The 19,919-nt window shown below is 41.8% G+C and overlaps 1 protein-coding gene across 8 annotated transcripts in view; it reads right to left on the reverse strand.

Annotated features, from left to right (window-relative positions):
• ANKRD17 (ankyrin repeat domain 17) overlaps nucleotides 1-19,919 on the reverse strand; it is a 142,176-nt gene that overhangs the window by 97,155 nt on the left and 25,102 nt on the right. For 3 of the 8 annotated variants that reach the window (XM_078377711.1, XM_078377709.1, XM_020814087.3), the window contains exon 1: nucleotides 10,061-10,328. The exons of the other annotated variants lie outside the window; for them this stretch is intronic. In XM_078377711.1, the coding sequence (XP_078233837.1) occupies nucleotides 10,061-10,114 (54 nt within the window). In that variant the 5' untranslated portion in view covers nucleotides 10,115-10,328. Of the gene's footprint in view, nucleotides 1-10,060; nucleotides 10,329-19,919 lie in introns of those variants that run through there. 8 annotated transcript variants of the gene reach the window in all.

The raw sequence follows: 19,919 nt of genomic DNA on the forward strand, positions 1-19,919 counted from the left end.
CACTTGGTGTTTGGTTTTTGGAAACATCAGGCGCAGCTTGGAGATTGGGTAGAATATTATTCCACAACTGTCTGTGGTATGCACCTATTGTGGCCTGGTAATTGGCGACCCTCATAAAAAAGGTTGCAAGAGAATACAGGGGCCTCCCTATGATGTCAAGTTTTCGCCCTTCTCGGTTTGTAGGGGCTACCAATGTTTTGTTCTGTGCTCTTGATTGACTAGACTCTACTATGATTGAATTCAGTGTGGGATGTTTAGAGAGAAAAGCTGTGCCAGGACCATGGGTCTTATAATGATTCTCGATGCGTCTCGAAATTTGCAATGATGAAGGGGGCTTATCCCATGATTCTTTAACCAACTTGAGCTTTGCAGGATGAAAGGCTAAGAGTGGGTGTCTTGTCTTGATTTAGATCATCAAAGACCAAGTCCTTTTTCTGAGGTGATGGTTCTACAACATCTAGTTTCAGGGATTTTTTCAGGGAGTAGGACGTGAAATCTTCTGATGGAGAAGGTGGGTGGGTTTCAGGCACGTCAGAAGAGGGGGTAGGCAAATTCAAGGGTGATTCTTAAGAAGCGTCAGAAGAGGAATCTTGAATATAAGGAGAGGATTCAGAAGATGGTGATTGGTGTGTAGGTCTGACTGCCGATGTCGAAGTTCGTAATGGCGGTGGTGGGTGTTCAGTTGGAGGCCGGTGTAGTACAGGAGACTGTTCGATGTCAGGAGGAGGAAGGGGAGGTCTTTTGTAAGTAGCAGTGACATGGAGAGACGTATGGGATGGTCTGGAAGAGTGTTTGGCCCGTTTAGATTGAGTTGGAGAAAGCGGAGGAGGAAGAGTTCATTTGAGAGCTGATTTAGTAAGGATCAACATATGGTGGGTTGATGTAGGATATGTAGAAGGAGAACAATGTCGATCTGGTGAGGGTGATACGGAGGGTGAACATCAAGGTAGTAGACAAACATCTCACTCTCTTGGGCTCATCGTAATAGACGTGTTCAGTTGGATCCTCATGCTAGTAGGGGTCATAATGACGGTACGGATCCCCATAATCATCTCTGGCTGAATAGCAAACTGGCTCAGGACAGTAGTAGAATTCCCTATGCGGGAGATCATGGTGCATGGACAAGAGATGTTGTCTCTTTTGCCGGTGTTTGCAGGGAGAGTGATGAGACAATTCCGAGCCAGAAACCTGAACAGGCACTGCATGACCTGGTGATCTGGGGCTTGAATGGGCTGAGGCCAGGCTTGAATGAACATCAGCCGGAGATAGGCCAGTGCTCGGCAAGAGGCAAGCAACTGAGGCTGCAGCCTGAGGTGGTGTCAAAGTAGGGTCATCTCTATCTCTATATGACTCTTCAAGGATCAGTGATGGGAGTACCAATTGGGGCAGGTCTATATGAGTTCATTTTGAAGGCTTCTTGGTCTTTTTTGTTTAGCCTTATCTTTCTTTTTCTTAGAAGAGTCATCAAGACAGATAGGAGTTTTCAATGTGGACATCGAGCTCGATTCCAAAGCCAATTTCGAATGGTCCTTCTGACGAGGGGAAGGAGTCATAGGGCTTGAAACCAGCCAAGGGGTTTCTCGATGTTCTGGACATGGAGACATCACTGGATCCATGGGAGTCAGATTAAGAGATTTTTCCCAGAGGTACGAACGAAGTCTTTGTAGTCGCAGTTTAAGAGCGGGTTTAGTGAGTTTTTTACACTCGGGGGCAGGAGTGTGTTTGATGTTGCTCTCCGAGGCAAAAGTTGTGACCATCAGTGAGCAGGATTTTATTCGTGCAGAGCACGTACTGCTTGAAAGGCCCTGGAGGGGCCATAAAATGTAGGAAAAAGGGGGAAGGGAGAGGAAGTTGGGTGGGCAGCGGGGAAAGAAAAACTGTGGGAAGAAGAAAAAATAGATTTGGATAATCTAAAGGGGAGAACATAGAATAAAGAGGGGAAATGTCCAACAAAAGAGATGGTTGAAGAAGAACAATAAAGGAATGATCTCACAAAATACAATCACTCAATCGCTCTAACGTTCCAAAAGAGGTCCAACCGAAGTGGCGGCTAAAAGGAACTGAGGGGACTTTGGGCAGGCAGAACATGCGCTCTACTGGGGAACGTCCCACTAATCAATTATCTTTAAGCTCTAGAAACCTCCAAGAGGCCCTGCGCAGGCGCAGAACAACCCAATTGTGTGGATTCACAGAGACCACAAAGAAGAACAGATTCTTTGGGATCAATTTCCACTGCAACATGAGGAAATGCAGCTATAGGAACAATGCACACAAGCATTTCAAAGAGTATAATGGCAATGTAAAGAGCAGCCTTGCTAAATCAGATCCACAGTGACCTAACCAATGCTGCCAGGAAACCAAAAAGTGGTACATGAGGACAAGTCTTGCTCCACTGCTGCTTTCTAGCATCTGGTACTCAGTAGCACACAATCTATGAACTTAAAAATTCAACTGCAATTATTATGACAAATAGCCATTGATAATCTCCTTGAATTATCAATTCCTCTTCTATACTAGTGACCATCATATCCCTGTTGCCGGGAATTTCAAGAACTAATTATCCACCGTGAGAATTTTTTTTAACAACGACAAAAGAATCTATTGCCAATCAAAAGGCAAGTGGTAAGGGGAGTGGGATACATCTATAACACCCTACCCCACATTTGAATTGTGTACAAGGACCAAATGGGGTTTTTTTCTTTATTTTCAATTAGTTTCACAAAATTGTCATGTCTTTTATCAGAGAGACAAAGAAAACCCCTTTTCATATATTATTCTAAGCTTTTAAAACTCTTATCACATTTTTTTCCAAGTGCCTATATTTTGTTTGCCCTAAAATGTTCTACACTTAACAATTACCTGGTAAAACGACGAATCCGCTTGACTATGAGGTTTCTGTGATTGCTATAGCGATCGCAAAATAATGTTTTAATGGGAGAAAATCACTTTACGATGATCGGTTCCCTGCTTCAGGAACCGATTTTTCGCTTAACGATGGTTTTGAAACAGCTGATCGGCGGCTCTCAAAATGGCCACCCGCTGTGTAAAATGGCTCCCCGCTGTTTTTAGGACAGATTTCTCGCAAGACAGGCACTGGAAAACAGCCGCCCTATGGGGGATATTCACTGGACGATTAGGTATTTAGCCCATTGGAATGCACTGAGCGGTTTTCAATGTGTTGCAATGGGTTTTTCCCCCGCTTGACGACGATTTCTCTCTACAGCGATTTCGCTGGAATGGATTAATATCGTCAAGTGAGGCACCACTGTATTCAGTGCTAATTAACACACAGCATGCTTATTTATTCATTTTTAAAAGGTTTATAAGCCACCTTTTAAAGATAGCTCTTACAAAGTGAAGCGGAACAAAGTTCAAGACCATGTACAAGAAAACAAGGACAGAAATAAAAATTAAATGATTAAAACTAACAATGAAAACAAAATAGTACCATACACACCGTAAAGTTTCATCTGAAGTATGGCCCAAGTTTTTACAGTTTACTTCGGTGCTTCCCAGGTGTTCTGGGACTGCAACTCCCAGAAATCTTGGCCAACACAGCTGGTGGTGAATGATACTGGGTGTTGCAGTCCAAGAAGACTCAGGTTACCCAAGGATGGGAACCACCCATTTACTTAAAAACCTAATGGACATCAAGTAGATCTTTCTTTTCAGGCAAGCTTTTGAGTGGGGTTTTAAAATGAATTGTTGTACCTAGACTCTTTGAATGTGTTTTGCTGTTGTTTTTGTTTACCGTGTGTGTGTGGGGGGGTACTTGATCTTTTTTAGTATTTGTACACTTACCGTTGATAACTTTAAATACCATCTTTTAATGGTATTTGTAGGCCACCTTGGATCCCTTTAAAGGAGAAAGGTGCAGTAAAATATTTTAAATACAGTGGTGCCTCGCTTAACGAGCGCACCGTACAACGACGAAATCGCATAGCGATCCTTTTTTGGGATCGCTAATGCAATTGCTCAACGTTTTTTAGATAGGGCAAAATTTGCTTTGCGAAGATCGGTAAGCGTTTCGCTTACCAAAATTCGCTTTGCGAAGATCGGTAAGCCTTTCGCTTACCAATCTTCGCAAAATGAAGCCTGACGATCAGCTGTTCAGCGGCCAAAATGGCCGCCGGAAGCCCAGAAATGGCCCAAAATGACCACGCGCAGCATTTTCGCGCCCTCGTTAAGCGAGGGGAGGGCGCAAAAATGGCTGCCGGCCATTAAGAAGCATCGCTGAACGGTGAGTATTTGGCCCATTTGGAACAATGGAATTCCCTGCCCCGTTCAACGATGCTTCAGCATAGCGAAGGTTAATCCGGAACGGATTAACCTCGCTATGCGAGGCACCACTGTAAATTAAAATTAAATATGAAGAGGTCCTTATCCCTTGTGCTCACCAATCTTATTGCTTTCACAGAGAACAAAAAATCAGGGCTTCTGATGATCTCAGGGTACAGACAAACAAGTAGGGTGAAGGTGTCCTTCAATAACCTGCAGTCAAAATGTTATGGATTCAAAGCCCAACACAAGCACTCTAAATTCATCCTGGAAATCATTTACAACCAGTGCAGCTAGTACAATATAGTGTCACATGATTTGACTATCAAGCACCTACCAGTACTTGAGCAGGTGCATCCACACCACCTGGAGATTCCAAAACATTTTTAAAGGCAGCACTACATACACTGCATTAAAAGTATTGAGGTTTAGATGACACTAGAACTGAGACAACTCAAACAAGGTCTACCCTCTGAAAATCAGATGTTCTTATTTATTTATGAAAGAAAGGCCTCTCCTGATGATCTTAACACCCGTAAGGTAAAGGTTCCCTTTGACATTTAGTCCAGTCATGTCCGATTCTAGGGTGTGGTGCTCATCCCCGTTTCCAAGCCGTAGAGCCAGAGTTTGTCCGAAGACAGTTTCTGTGGTCATGTGGCCAGCGCGACTAGACATGGAACGCTGAGTTAACACCTGAGAAACTCATAATGTGAGACATGATCTTTGAGATAGCTTGGACCCAAGCCATGTAGGCATGCCAGTCTATATTAGTAAGTAACAATCTCAGCCACCTGCACTACTCAAGTCTCCCCAATTATTGCTGGGCACAGGAGAACCTGGAAAATATACTTGACTCTTCATGCGATGAGGACCAATACCCGTCAAGGACCAACCAGAAATCTTCATGTGAAATAATCTGCTTTCCTACTCTTCCATATCTCTGCCTTGTCTTGATTACATTTGCTCTCATCCTTTACAACACTGTCCTCTAGACATCACTGCAATAGTTCCACATCTTCCCTAAGTTGAGTGGAAGTAAGGAGTAGTACTCAGCATAATTTGCATACCAAGCCCACCTCGAACAGATAGTGCATGGTATTGAAAGCTACCAAAACATCCATGATAATGAAGAGAGGAGCTGTTGCACTAATCCATTCCCTTGTGTAAGTCATCCCTCATAAACACCCAAAGCCAGCTCTGAAACCAGACTAAAGGGATTTAAATAATCAGCATCACCCAACACATCATATTCTTGAGAAAGCATTATATACTCCAACATCCATACTACATCATCTTCCAATTTCTGGCATATTATATGTTGGTTCCAATCCTTCAGTTTTTAGTTATTTAATGAATAATTTTATTTAATAAAGCCTTCATCACTACCTCTACTGAAGCAGCAAAGACTATGACACATATAAAAGAAGCATTAACCACTACCAAGGTTCATATCTCCAATCCAGCCTTGACAAACTCTAGCAGACAGGACAGATGCAGTTTAAGAGAGCAGGCAGTAGACCTCACATATTCAGACTATACCTTCAGGCTGTACAAGCTGAAAAGTATCCACAGAAATGTACCGTATTTTTCCATTTATAACATGCCCCCGTTTATAAGACCCCCCACATTTCTAATGCATAAATTAAGAAAACTTAGCTTTGAGGATTCAGCCTCTGGACTCAGAACGTCGGACATTTTAAGTCTCTGTTGAATCTGAACCTACAGACTCCACCTCGAACAAGGTGTGTTCCAACTGGTTTGTTCAGGATCAGCTGACATCAGTTTGATAAGGCTCATGATTGGAGGAAGCTAAGTCTCCTGACTATAGGAAGCTAAGTCTCGTGACTAAAGGAACCCTGTTTACAGAGGCAAGGTACAGGACATTTTGTTCTCTCCTCAACTATCTCAGCTTACTTCCATATAAAAGAGGCCCTCAATTTTTGTGTGTAATGATTTTAGGAAAAAGTGGTGTCTTATACATGGAAAAAATACAATAACTAGACTGTGCTCAACCTCCAGTATGCATCGTCACCCATTAAAACTAGTACATCCTATTAGAACTAGTCATACATGTTTAAATATACATCAACACTTTCCACAGAATGTGCAGCAGTTTGGACATACTAGGCCTTCAAGTGTTCCAACTCTTCCATATCGATGCCTATACCAAGCAGAACTTTTGCCACCTGGAAGTGCTTCACTGTATGGTGGTAAGTGAGAACAATCCTTGCAGAGATGTTAAGGTTTCTTTAGCACCACCACAACCACCATGATAACAGTAAAATCAAATATATTTTATAAGTTTACTTCTTTATTGGGTGGTGGGAAAAGCAGGGTATAAATATTTGCTGAACATCTTCTGCCATTTATATTCTAACAAGCCAACCCTGTCATTTTGTCATTCGCAGATCCTCAGAATATCAAAGAGTTGACAAAGCTGTACAAACGTGCTGAAGATACTTGAACATGGTCATGTAGATAACCAAAATAATTCCTCCATCCAGAGAATAATAACCTTGCTGGACCTGACCCCCAAGTTGATCTGCAGGAAAATCTCTACAAGACCTCAGAAACCATCTGAATTAATCAGCCTATAAGAGTGGGTTATAAACCTTGTTCCTCTAACCTGTGAACAGCAAAAAGTTCCTCAACTAGATGAGGCATATCCACACCTCCACCACCTACAGATCATTTTCTCCAGATGAGAAATGAAAATTAGACCCTAAAATAAGACCACTGCCACATATGTTGGGCAACATGAAATGTAAAAAATATAAAACAGCCCAATGGTTGACATGACAGCCATGAAATCCTGAGCCACACAGGATAAGCTGGTATCAATGAGAATCCTCACTCAACAGTAGTACAGTATTAGGGAATGGATCACTTTGTTGCCCATTCATGTAGTTCACATACATATTGCTAGAGTTCTACACACAGCTTTTCAACAACCCACATAATTTGGTGTAACATAGATCATTTACCATGCAGATATTTGGGAAAAGTTAATTTCCTCTATTATCAGAAATGTCTGTACCCCAGTCTCCATTTTTTGTTATTTAAACAGTTTAATTCAAAAGATTATTTTGTCCCATGACTTCTTGGTATACCTGTGACAGACTTTGTCACTTGTTTCTCAGATGTCCAAGTATATAATCTACTGCAGGGGTGGACAAATTGCAGTCTTGGAACCATATGCCTGTCCAAGTGGAGATTTCCACCCTATCTTCCTCAGATTTCATTGCTCTGCCAAAAATGGTTTCCCTCAACAAAGAGAGTAAAGAACAGTAATTTACAATTTGAACAAGTCATGGAAATCCCATCTCTCTCATAAACAAAACATCACAAAATATTCAAAACTAGTATAATTTAAAGTTATCATCCTTTGTTCTGGTACTCCTGAAGAACTCCAAAAGTTTACGGAAGCAGGATCTCTCTTTTCATAAATTAAATCTGCATATGCTTAGCTGGGAATGTAACAGCTAATGAACCCTTACTTCTAATGTTATATGTTTAAAATGCATGTTCGTTATCCTGTTTGCAGTATTATAATATTCACAATTTTTTCTTTAATATTCATTTAACGTAATTCTATATGCCTATTAAGTTCAGCAATTCTCAGCCTGTTCACAACAATGCCTTCTACCAGAATACCCCATCTCTGAAACAATGTTAAGCTAGAAGACCTATTCAAATTTGGGTGCTCTTTTAAATTCTCAGTATTATACTGGATATTTTTCAGTCTTCTGGTAGGGAGACTGATTTTACAGACATGTTAATTATCTCTATAAGACTATCAGTGATGTTACATTTGCGTTCTTTCTAAAATTTCTGAGTTCTACCTGATGATTATTAACGTTTAATTTGCCAATAGGCCATAAGTTACACTGCAACAATTCTATCTGACTCAGGTACTGTATTTAGCTCTTCTCCATAGAGTCAGTTCAATAATAGGCATTTAGCTTACATCTTTTTCAGTGACGAGATACGCAAATAATTCATTCAACTTTCCTGCAGTGTTCCTTTACCCTGCCTTTTACAACTTACCAAATACAGATTCTTTCTACAATTGCTTGGTCACCTATGCTTTTTCCACAACTCATCTGACACAGTCACTTTGTTTTGCACCTGCATAATTAGGTCCCCAAGGAGGGAGACAGAGACTACCCCATTGATTATCTGACTACTACTGTATATGCATTTCTGCTGGCTATTTTATTGCCTGATACTGTAGTTCTTCTACAGTTCCTTTACTGTACTGATTTGGCCCAAAGTCTGTTAGCTCCTTCAAAAGTCCTATAGGCTATGAATTGTGGGATATCAACTTCAGAAATAAATAAATAAGTTATGAGGCCAACTGAGGACACAGTATTATACAAAAAAGAAGCAATTTTTTGTATCTGGTCCATGGGGTCACAAAGAGTCAGACACAACTTAATGACTAAACAACAACAACAATATATTTGATACTTAAACATTTAGCAATTTATAATAATTCACTATAAGTTAGAAAACAGTTTTGCTAAATGTCTGTTTCAGTCTATCCCAAAGGCTACCATGCCTAACTACATTTTATACATAGTGTGAAAATAAACTACTGTTTTTGAAAGTGTTGATAATATATTTGAAGTAGAATTAAACACAGGGTAGTTAGTGTTAACAGAACAATATTCATAACAAAACTCTTATTTTCATATCCTATTGCATGTACTGCTATAATTTTCATTAATAAAGGTACATCCATAAGTCAACTTTTAAGAAGTATCATCTGAAATCTTAAAAGGGGCTAGTCATTCATATTGTTTCACTGGGAGTGGGGTTATTTAATCAATCCAGTAAAAGAAAGGAAGCCTGATAAAAATCAGGAATTTAAGTAAAACAAATTGTAGAAGCAGGTTTCATTCTGCAGATCAGAGGAATAAAACTGCTACTGCAGTGTCATTCCCCCAACACCCGTACATGCATACACACACACACACAAAATCATTCTACCTCTCTCACACACAAGACTCCAGAAAATATTCATTGATCACGCAGCACTTTATAATGCGCAGAAGGCCTTTACTTCCTTGACTGCCTCTCTTCCTCCCAACCCAGCATTATTGTTAACAGTGAATTCAAATAGTCTGCATATGTTCACTTTTAAAAATGTAGCCCGACCTCACCATCCAGCTGTCAAAGTAACAACAATGTACAAGCAGCAAATGTACACGAGATTCACAGTGCATATGTTGAAAGGCTACAACCTACAAGATAAGACTGTTATACTGTATTTTCATTATCTCTAAATAACAAAATGAGGTTATGTATTTCACACTGTAATTAACTTTCTGTTAAGCTATTTCTAGTTTCAATTTATGTCAGAACTAATATTAAATAACTGTGTTAACTCAAACCTGATTTATAAAATCTAATGTTTGTTTCATGCAGGTTTTAGTACACTAAATTAAAATCTAACATGATTATCTACTGATGTGAAGCCCCACCTTCTAATGAGTTAATCTAAAGGTCACAAGCAGGCAGGAATAACAAGAAATCCTAGGCTTCCCTCTCTCTCCCCACTCTCTCCCTGTGCTCTGTACACCACATCCTCAATTTATAAACAGTGAATAAGAACATTCAATTCTTGACTGATCTAGCTGCACTGCAAGTCGATCTTGGCACATCACACACGTAACAAGGACTCAGTGACTTGCCTTGCTGCACAGCTTCCTCTGTAAGGGACTTTTTATTTACTGGCTCTTGTTCCATATTCTGCAATATGTAAAAATGCAAACCCTACCTCAAGAATGTCTTCTAAAACATAAGCTTCCATTTCAGCCGCTGTCTCCACCATGTTTTATCAAACTGCCATGATTCTTACTGCACTATGATTAGATCACTGCCAGTAGGAACACTCCTCTGTGTCAGCAAGGGAACAGGAAATGGAATGTTCTATTATAGCCCTCAAGCAGCTTTACTGCTGGCAAACCAGGGATCTACCAACAGAGCAGGGGTGACTCACTATCTATACACTGGTTAAAGGCACAGCTGCTCTTTTCTGAGCACACAAAAAACCAAAACATCTAGCCAATTTGCAATATGCCTTCTGAAAATATATTCTGATCTGAAATTAAATAAAACCAATTGTAAAAGAACCCCAGATTAGTTATTTCTAACTAAATTACAATTTCCTTGACTCCTTTAAACATTCTGCACTAGCCAGAAGTTTAACTAGCTATATAACAACTAATACCACAAACTGAATGAATTTGAATTACCTGTGGGAAACCTCTGGTACAGTAAATGACAGACATATCATGACTTCTGAAGTGCAAAGATTTATTCAAGCCATTCACACACCTCTTTTGGAAATATTTTAATTGTTTCCATGGATTAGCTTTCAATTCCTGCACATTTCCTTCCTAAGATTCTTCAATGCTTTATGTAAGATGGCAAACACATACCCTTTCAAAGATTGAAACAAAATAATTATATCAATATTGTCTGATTAAATTCAGAGCTGTGTGCCATCTGAAGTTTAAAATTTTGTGCTCAATGCAAATTTCATGGCATGAAAAACTGGATTCCATTGCTTGGATAAATTATGCAAATACAGTACTTAATTTGCATAATCTCACTTATTTGGCATGGTTATTTTGCATATTGATTATATTATGCATATACTGTAGAAAGTCCAACTACAGTACCTGTCACAGGAAACCCATGCTCCAAAACTGGGAATCTTATGCAAGATCTCTTTTGGCGTCTCTGAAACTTGCTTTTTTTCTCAAACAAATGTAGATATATGCTCAAGAATTCTAAATCCAGCATCACATTCTGAACTCTCATAAAATTGAGCAAGCATGTATTACAGAAGCTCAGGGTCAGTCTACATTTGTATTTTGGAAAGCTTACATGTTCTCAGACTACTATCTAAAATACAATCAATCTGACCAAGTTATAAATACAGCAGAGCTGGCAAAATTCAGTTCATCTAGTAATTAGGGCTACTGCCAGAAAATACATACAGCTGAGTCAATACAATGGGCTGAGGAATAAATAGTTTCCTGAAAAAGTCTATTCATGAGGTAGATGGACACATGTACCAGTAGTAAAACAGAACAGGAACTGTTCTAGAATTGTTACACTTGCACCTTTCTCATTAAGAAACATATAGATTTATCTACGTACAGTGGTGCCTCGCATAACGATGTTAATTGGTTCCAGAAAAAAAAACGTTATGTGAAAACATCGTTATGGGAAGCACCATTTCCCATAGGAATGCATTGAAAACCGGTTAATCCGTTCCAACTGGAACGGATTATCCGGTTTTTTCCCTCCCCCCCGCGGCTTGGATCTGACCCATGGTGGCTACCTCAGCCATGGCTGGACTCCCTAGAGTCCGGCCATGGCTGGGGTAGCCGCTGCGGTTACCCTTTAAGCGGCGGAGACAGGCTGGGGGGTGGATCGGGGAGCTTGAAGCCTCTCCGCGCCGCCTACCCAGGTCGTTCCCGGACTTCTGGAAGTCCGGGAACGACCTGGGTAAGCAGCGCTGGGAGGCTTCAAGCTTCCCGATCCACCCCCCAGCCTGTCCCCGCCGCTTAAAGCCTCCTTGCGCCGCCTACCCAGCCCTTTCTCGGACACCTAGGTGTCCGAGAACGGGCTGGGTAGGCGGCGGGGGAGGCTACCGGCATCGGAGAACAGGCTGGGGGGTGGACCGGGGAGCTTGAAGCCTCTCCGCGCCGCCTACCCAGGTCGTTCCCGGAGCTCGGAAGGGAATTGTCGGCAGGGGACGGTGGCTTCGGGGTCCTTCCGAGGCTGCAGCCCACTGCCGACATTTTCCCCCAGCTGAGCAGCGGGGCTTCAAAGCTCCCGCCGCTCAGCTGGGGGAAAATGGTGCCTATGGGGAAAAATCGCAAAGCGATTTTTCCCCATAGGCAAGATCGTTGTGCGATCGCAAAAGCGATGGCAACAAAGCCATCGCTATGCGATTTTTTCGTTAAACGGGGCACTCGTTAAGCGAGGCACCACTGTAACTTCCTTTCTCCCCCCTCAAGGAAAACATAATCCAAGATGGAACTGTGAGACAGGAGACAATACTGAGAAAATCCCTGTCTGCAGGCCATCCCATCTTTCCCCACCCCTGGGAAGGATGGGATGGCCAAGGATAGGTATCTCACTAACAGCTCCCCAACAGAGTTGGAGGAAACCATGATGGAATATGAATCGTCTAGGGGTCCACTAAACTCAAGCAACTGGGAAACCTGAGGGAGGAAGGTGCACAGTGACTCCCTTTCTCTCCCCTCTCGCACGCTCCCTGGGCTCTGGCTGTTTGCCGGGCCTCTGAGCTTTCCCCCAAATTGCCAACCTGCCGCGTTAAGAGAGCCCGGAGGAAAGTGGACGCCAGGGAGTCCTCTGCTCTCCATTGCTGGGAGTTCAAGAAGCCCCCCCCCCAGGGAGCGAGGAGAAGTGGATCAGCAGACTCACTGGCCAAACAGCCTGTGTCTGCGAGAAAAGAGGGATCTTGGGGGCTGATGCTAAACCAGCCGAAGGCGCCCTGGAAAAATCAATCCAACCACAGGAGGGAAAAGCTCTTCCCACCCCATGACCAGAAGCGTTTCAAAACACCCCGGAAAACCCACCCTGGGAGAGTGAAAGAACAGGAAGTTCAGGGCCAAGAAAGCCCTCGAGCAGAGAATATGAGAAAAAAATATTTCTTTTTATCCTCTAAAAATTTAGTGCGTCTTATCGTCAGGGGCATCTTATGGAGGGAAAAATACGATATATATTAACCTGCCCTGATATTTTATATTTGCCCTTATTCTTCCTCATACAATCACCAGAATCTTATTAGTTTTGCCCACCAGTTTTACTCAACGGGTGCAAATACAAGCAGTAAACTGCTACAAGTTAAGAAATTAACATACACATTTTCTGTTATGTGCCATGTTGAACAATGCAGAACAAACAGCAAATGTCTACACTGCCTACTTACCTTGCAGGAATTTGATGCTGAGATTATGCAATAGGATTCCAGCCTACTTTTTTTTTTTTTTTTACAGAATAGCAGTGCCACACTTCATTCCTTACAAAAAATGTTGTTATATGCCATCAAGTCATTCCAATTTATGGCAACTTTAGCAGTGTTTTAAAAGTATGTAATACAGTATGATCAATGACTGACTTGCTATTGTCATGACCCCCCATGAGTTTCCAAGCAGTAACAGTGCAAACAAGATGTACTTAAATAAACAATAAAACAAAAATGAAATAAGCTACCTCTGTGAAACATAAACACTCTTTGTCAGCAAGCCTAATCATAGTCCCATGGCCAGAACCCAAATAACCACACATACACACAACCTGTTTGGTAAAAAGTTTGCCACAGCTTAATTGGTTACAACTGTCACTAGGTCCTGATGCTAGCACAGGAAATGGATCCTCACCCGCCTGGTGTTTGATGCAGGTCAGGGAGACAGATACAGTGGTGCCTCGACTTACGAACATCCCTACTTACGAAAATTTCAACTTACGAAAAGCTATGGCCGCAAAATTTTGATTCAAATTGCAGCCGGAGCTTCCACTTACAAAAATAAAAAGGCAGGGGGAAAGGGTGGGAAATTGAAACCGTTGGTGGCGAAGAGGCTGCTTATTTGCCCCAACGGTTAGGAAAAGGGAGGCTCAGCCTCATGGGCTTCCAACACCGCCCTGACCACCGTGCTGGGTGCCGGTGCTTTGGAAGCCCGGGAAGCCTCCGCAGCGGGAACTGGAGCCCTGACCCAGCAGCAGCGGTTGAGATCTGGGAGGCCTCCTGGCAGCAGCAATCACGGCGGTGGCGGTAAGGTGCTGCTTTTTCCTTTTTAAAAAATGTTTTCATGGCTTTTGCAGGGTGGGATTGGGCTGGTGGGGTTATATTTACATTTATTTTTATATTTGTTTTGTTTTTTGCAGGCCCAGGGACTTGAAGTGTTTTATTTTTTTTATTTTGGGGGTGGGCGCATTTTTTTCTTCGGCCGGAATGGATTAATCGGTTTTCAATGCATTCCTATGGGAAATGGTGCTTCAACTTACAAAAATTTTGAGTTACGGTCACTGTTCCAATACGGATGAATTTCGTAAGTCGAGGCACCACTGTATAGGGCTACCCATATGGATGCAAACCACTGAATGGCCCTGCCTCTCCTCCAAGGAGCAGGGAGTGTGCAACAGTACCTGAGCTCGGCATGCATGTGAACTTCCTAACCCTCATCCCAGAAAGGGGCTCAACCAGAGAGGGCATCCCACACCCATGGGGCCCTATAGCTACCACCTGGATACATCCCCATGCTTCAAAAACACTCCCAACAAAGCTGAAAAAAGGAGCTAAATTAACATAACTCAAATTATTTATTGACTAACCACATTTCAACATTCTCCTGTTAACCAAAAAGACTTGAAATTTTTATTAAAATGGGCGGGAGAGATGATTAGGAGAAGCTTCTGAAACAAAGTGAGATCTGGAGTGGCCAGGGAATGTTTTATGCTCCCCTGGAGGACTGGATTGGAATCCCCTTTCTTCTGGTCTGTCAGGAGAACCGCTTCTGCCCATCAGCTAAACTGAATACTAGGCAAGAGCAGCCCTCCACCAGCACAGGAAGCCCTGGGAAGGAGGAGCAACCTCTAAGATGGTGTCCACCATGATCTTCTACATGGAGACAATGACAAAATGCAGCCTCACAGTGAGTCTGGGACGAACGCTTCTAATGTTCAAGAAGTAGTTTCTAGCCATAGAGATTTTCCAGAAAAACACTCCAACTTTAGAACTTTGTAGCAAAATATTTCATTTTTCTAGATTCCAACTGATTTCTGATTTATTGAATTGGCTCCAGCTTTACTTCATCTTTATCTTGCTACTCTCCTTCCCACCTCACAGAAAAGCATGACAATATTCCTCTAATCAATCAATACTTGTTTTTTTAACTATGAAAACTGAACCATACAGTCGGATGCCAGTTTTCAGACAGCTTTTCCTCTTAGAATTGAATTTCAGGATGCAAAATTATGGGTTGGATCCAACAAAGGTAATAGATCAAAACTGGTAGACATTCACTAAAGTGTATGAACCAAAGAGAGAAACTTCTGAATGACAGTGACTGATTGCCTTTTCTGTTTAGTGTTCCATGGAACACAAAGCATTTCAGCCCTCTATGACTATTGTGGACCTTCCTCAAGGGAATCTCAACAAAATAAAAACACTATACAATCTTTTTAATTTTGTTGGGATTCCCTTGAGGAAGGCCCTAAAAGTAGTACAAGAGTAGTACAGGATCAAAATGCATTGGTTTCCATGAAATAATAAAAGGAAGAATAAATCACTGGCATTTTGAGGTATTCCCTCCTTGGCTCACTGGATCCAGAGAAGCCATCAAAGGAAAAGCAAGCATTTCTGAGTCCAATGTTGTGTGATGTGTTATGAAAAAGGTGATATAACAGCTTTCTTTTTTTAAAAAAAGCCTACCTGTTCCAGATCTACAAATATAGATATATGAAGGCCACAAATACCTGGGCGACCAGCTCTGAAAAACAAGCTTTATTGCTTCTACTTACATAAAAAGCACCCTGCTTCCTCAAACTGAAGTTCCATATAGCCAAATTCTTGTTTCCTCCAATAATATTTCTTGGAAACCCACAGTGGTGGAAGATAACAGCCTTCCATCACTGTTTCCCAACAACATCAGCACTCAGAGGCATACTGCTTCCGAACCTGGAGGTTCTATTTAGACAAGCAGGCAATATCCATTATCAGACTTAATTAATTTGATTAACAGGACAATATTCCTTACACAAGAAAAATATTCTAGTTCTGACAAATAAGCCACACAGAAAATAAGCCACACAGAAAACTGTGTGGCTTATTTGCCAGCTTGGCTTTTGTCTCTGCTACAAATTTCTTTTCACCCCATATGTTGGAGTTGTGGTTTCAAAGGCATAATAGTATCAACCACAGGCTACAATCATAACCATGATTACCATTCCAATCAGCAGGACTTGCTTGCAGCGTGGCACCCAATGAAAGCTGGATGGAAATATGACCTACATTATAAGTGAAGAAGAGTTCTAACTGGCAAAGTATATGCTGTATTCCCTTTCTCAATGATGCAATATGAAGAGCACCGAATTCACTTTCCTTTTTCTTATTATTCAAAAGCAGATGAAGATGATACTTGATTCCCCATGGCCATCTATCCTGGCACCACAGAATTACATGGCTTGTATTCTGGCAGAGACTTTCATCTCATTCCATGAAAAAAAAACTTACAGAGACTTTAAAAAGTTATGAAAGTGTATGTTCTAAGAACTCTTACCAAGTATAAAATGAAGAGTAATGCATTGCCTTTGGCAGATATATACAGTGGTGCCCCGCATGACGAAGATAATCCGTTCCAGGAAAATCACTGTTAAGCGAAACCGTCGTCATGTGAGAATAAATCCCCATTGGAATGCATTGAAAAACGGTTAATGCGTTCCAATGGGGAGATTACCTCGTCGTCCAGTGAAGATCCTCCATTTTGCGAGTGCTGATCAGCTGTTTTTAATCGCTGTCTTTCAAAACAAAGGTCGGAAAACAGCGGGAGGCCATTTTGAAAATCTGACAATCAGCTGTAAAGATCGTTGTCCAGAGAAAAAACGGTTCCCAAGGCAGGGAACTAATCATCGTAAAGTGGATTTCCCCCATTGGAACCATTGTTTTGCGATCGCTATAGCGATCGCAAAAAGGTCATTGTACTGTGATTTCATCGTGCAGCGGGGTCATCGTAATGCAGGGCACCACTGTACATTGAAAAAAGAATTCACTGCACTATGCAGCTATGGTTATGCCCTACTATTTTATTGCAACATGAAGAAATAGGTGGGGAAAAGCACATTTCCTTGGGACCAACCCAACGTTACCTTAGATAGCTATGAAGAACGTTTGGTTCTTAGTATTACAATCTGCAGTTAAGGGGGGGGGAGCACATGCATTTAATTTCGTTGTATGGTATACTGTGTATATACTTACAATGACAATAAATTATATTATTATTATATTATTATTTACCTGAAATAGGGATGTTGATATTTAGGGTAAATCTAGAATACCTACAGAATATTGGCCCACTCTCCTCTCCAGATCGTAACAAATTAGTAACATAAGACACAAACGTAGGAGAAATGAGGCGGGGGGGGGGAAGATACACATACATATACCAGCATTCTGCAGTATAAACATGCCAGTTGTTTCATCAAACAAAAATCCCTTACAAAGAGATGTTGCTTGCCTGCCATTAAGGCACAAAATAATTTCATTCATGGAAATCATTATTAACATTTCAATACAGATGAGATACAAAATGTAATAGGAATAATCTGTACCACAACAGCAACGCAAATGTCTTCTAAGGCAGGCTTACTATAGTATCAGGCCTGCAAACAACTGCACTGCCACTAGCAGAGCATGTCCAGGACATCTTCAGGCAAATTTCCCAACTGGTTCTAACAGTTCCTAACACTTTAAGGCTAAGGTACTATTTCTTCCCTTCTTGGAAAGAGGAAGGGAATGGTTCAAAGCCTCACCTCCAGAATGCTGCCTTATATTACACAACGCTTGATTCTAGAGACTACATGAAAGGTTTCTTTCTTCTTTCCTTCCAACCTCAGAGCCACATCCTCTAATGGTACACAAACAAACAGCCCTGACACATTTAATCTAGAATATATCCCTGTTCAAGATGAGACTGTATTCTACATTTAGGATGTAATTCTACACACTTTTATTTGACAGTTAAGCACACACCTCTAAGCTTAAAATCTGAAAAAAGCAGGCTTAAAATTGATAGCCTTATCCCCACCAGTATTTGATCTATGAGTTCCAATGAGCAAGAAAACATGCTGGGAAAGGGAGACGATGGCATCTCATTCTGCAATGGATGCAGTCAAATGGATTGAGGTTGAACTTGGAGAAGACGGAGGTATTGCAGGTGGGGACCCCTGATGTCAGTGGTTTGAGAAACTCCCTCTTGGGGGGGGGGGCGCGACTCTTACAATGAAGAGTGTGGTTCACAGTCCAAGGGTTCATTTTGACCCGGTGCTTACCATGGAGACCCAAGTAGCATCTGTGGTTCGGTCCACCCATTTACATCTTCAGCAGATCGCCCAGCTGCATCCCTATCTAGACGCAGGGGCTCTCACCACACTTGTCCATACGCTCGCAGTCTCAAGAATAGACTATTGTAATGCTCTCTATGTGGGGCTTCCTTTGAGACTGATGCGGAAGCTTCAAATGGTCCAGAACGTGGCAGCCAGGCTATCAACAGGGGTGAAAAGATTCCATTATATTTCCCCCATCTTGGCCGCCTTACACTGGTCACCTATTCACTTCCACATCAATTTCAAGGTGCTGACTATTACATATAAATGCTTTAAGGCCTCCATACTTGGCAGAGTGCCTTCTTACACCTAGTTCTACCCATACCACCCGTTCCAACCAGGCTGGGCGGTTGAGGGGCCTGACTCCAAGAGACGCCTGAAGGGAAAAAACTAAAAACTGGGCCTTCTCGGCAGTGGCCCCTCGTCTCTGGAACAACTTACCATTAGAGAACTGCGTAGCCCCCTCACTGAGGGCTTTCAAGAGCAGACTAAAGACCTGGCTCTACAGGCAAGCCTTCCCAACAGCTATCACTTAGTTTTGGTGTTGTTGTTGTTTTTACTCTTGTAGTAAAATTGGGCCCCATCTTTTAATGTATTCATGTTGTCATTGATTATATTCGTACTTTTGTTTTTTTGTATAAACTGCCCAGAGTAGATATGTCCATGATTACTAGAGACTAGAACCTGAAAGTTCCAGATATGTTCTATCTTACACTAACTCAGAAAATTATGCATATTTCTAAATATTGTTAAGACAAGCAGTTCTCTCAAGACTCAGAAAGAATTCCTACCAAGTCATGATACCCAGAAAAGAAATTAAAACTAATGTCTTACATACATAAGGCATGAGATTTATTTGTGAGTTACTTGTAAGTTGTTTTCACAAGTCAGGTTTCCAAACAAATCAACAGTATATTGCAGCCACGTTATCAGTCATTTTCTTGCAGCTCATTATACAGCTCCTCTCTTCCCTTGAAGAGCCATCAAATGAAAATGAAGCCAAGGTCAACTTTGGGAGATCATGCCCTGTGTTTAAAACATCGTTTTCGTTTAGTCGTTTAGTCGTGTCCGACTCTTCGTGACCCCATGGACCAGAGCACGCCAGGCCCTCCTATCTTCTACTGCCTCCCGGAGTTGTGTCAAATTCATGTTGGTTGCTTCACAGACACTGTCCAGCCATCTCATCCTCAGTCGTCCCCTTCTCCTCTTGCCATCACACTTTCCCAACATCAGGGTCTTTTCCAGGGAGTTTTTTCTTCTCATTAGATGGCCAAAGTACTGGAGCCTCAGCTTCAGGATCTGTCCTTCCAGTGAGCACTCAGGCTTGATTTCCTGCAGAATTGATAGGTTTGTTCTCCTTGCAGTCCAGGGGATTCTCAAGAGTCTCCTCCAGCACCACAATTCAAAGGCATCAATTCTTCAGCGGTCTGCTTTCTTTATGGTCCAGCTCTCACTTCCATACATCACGACAGGAAAAACCATAGCTTTGACTA

This window comes from Pogona vitticeps, chromosome 6 (genome assembly GCF_051106095.1).
Source record: "Pogona vitticeps strain Pit_001003342236 chromosome 6, PviZW2.1, whole genome shotgun sequence".
Lineage (NCBI taxonomy): Eukaryota > Metazoa > Chordata > Lepidosauria > Squamata > Agamidae > Pogona > Pogona vitticeps.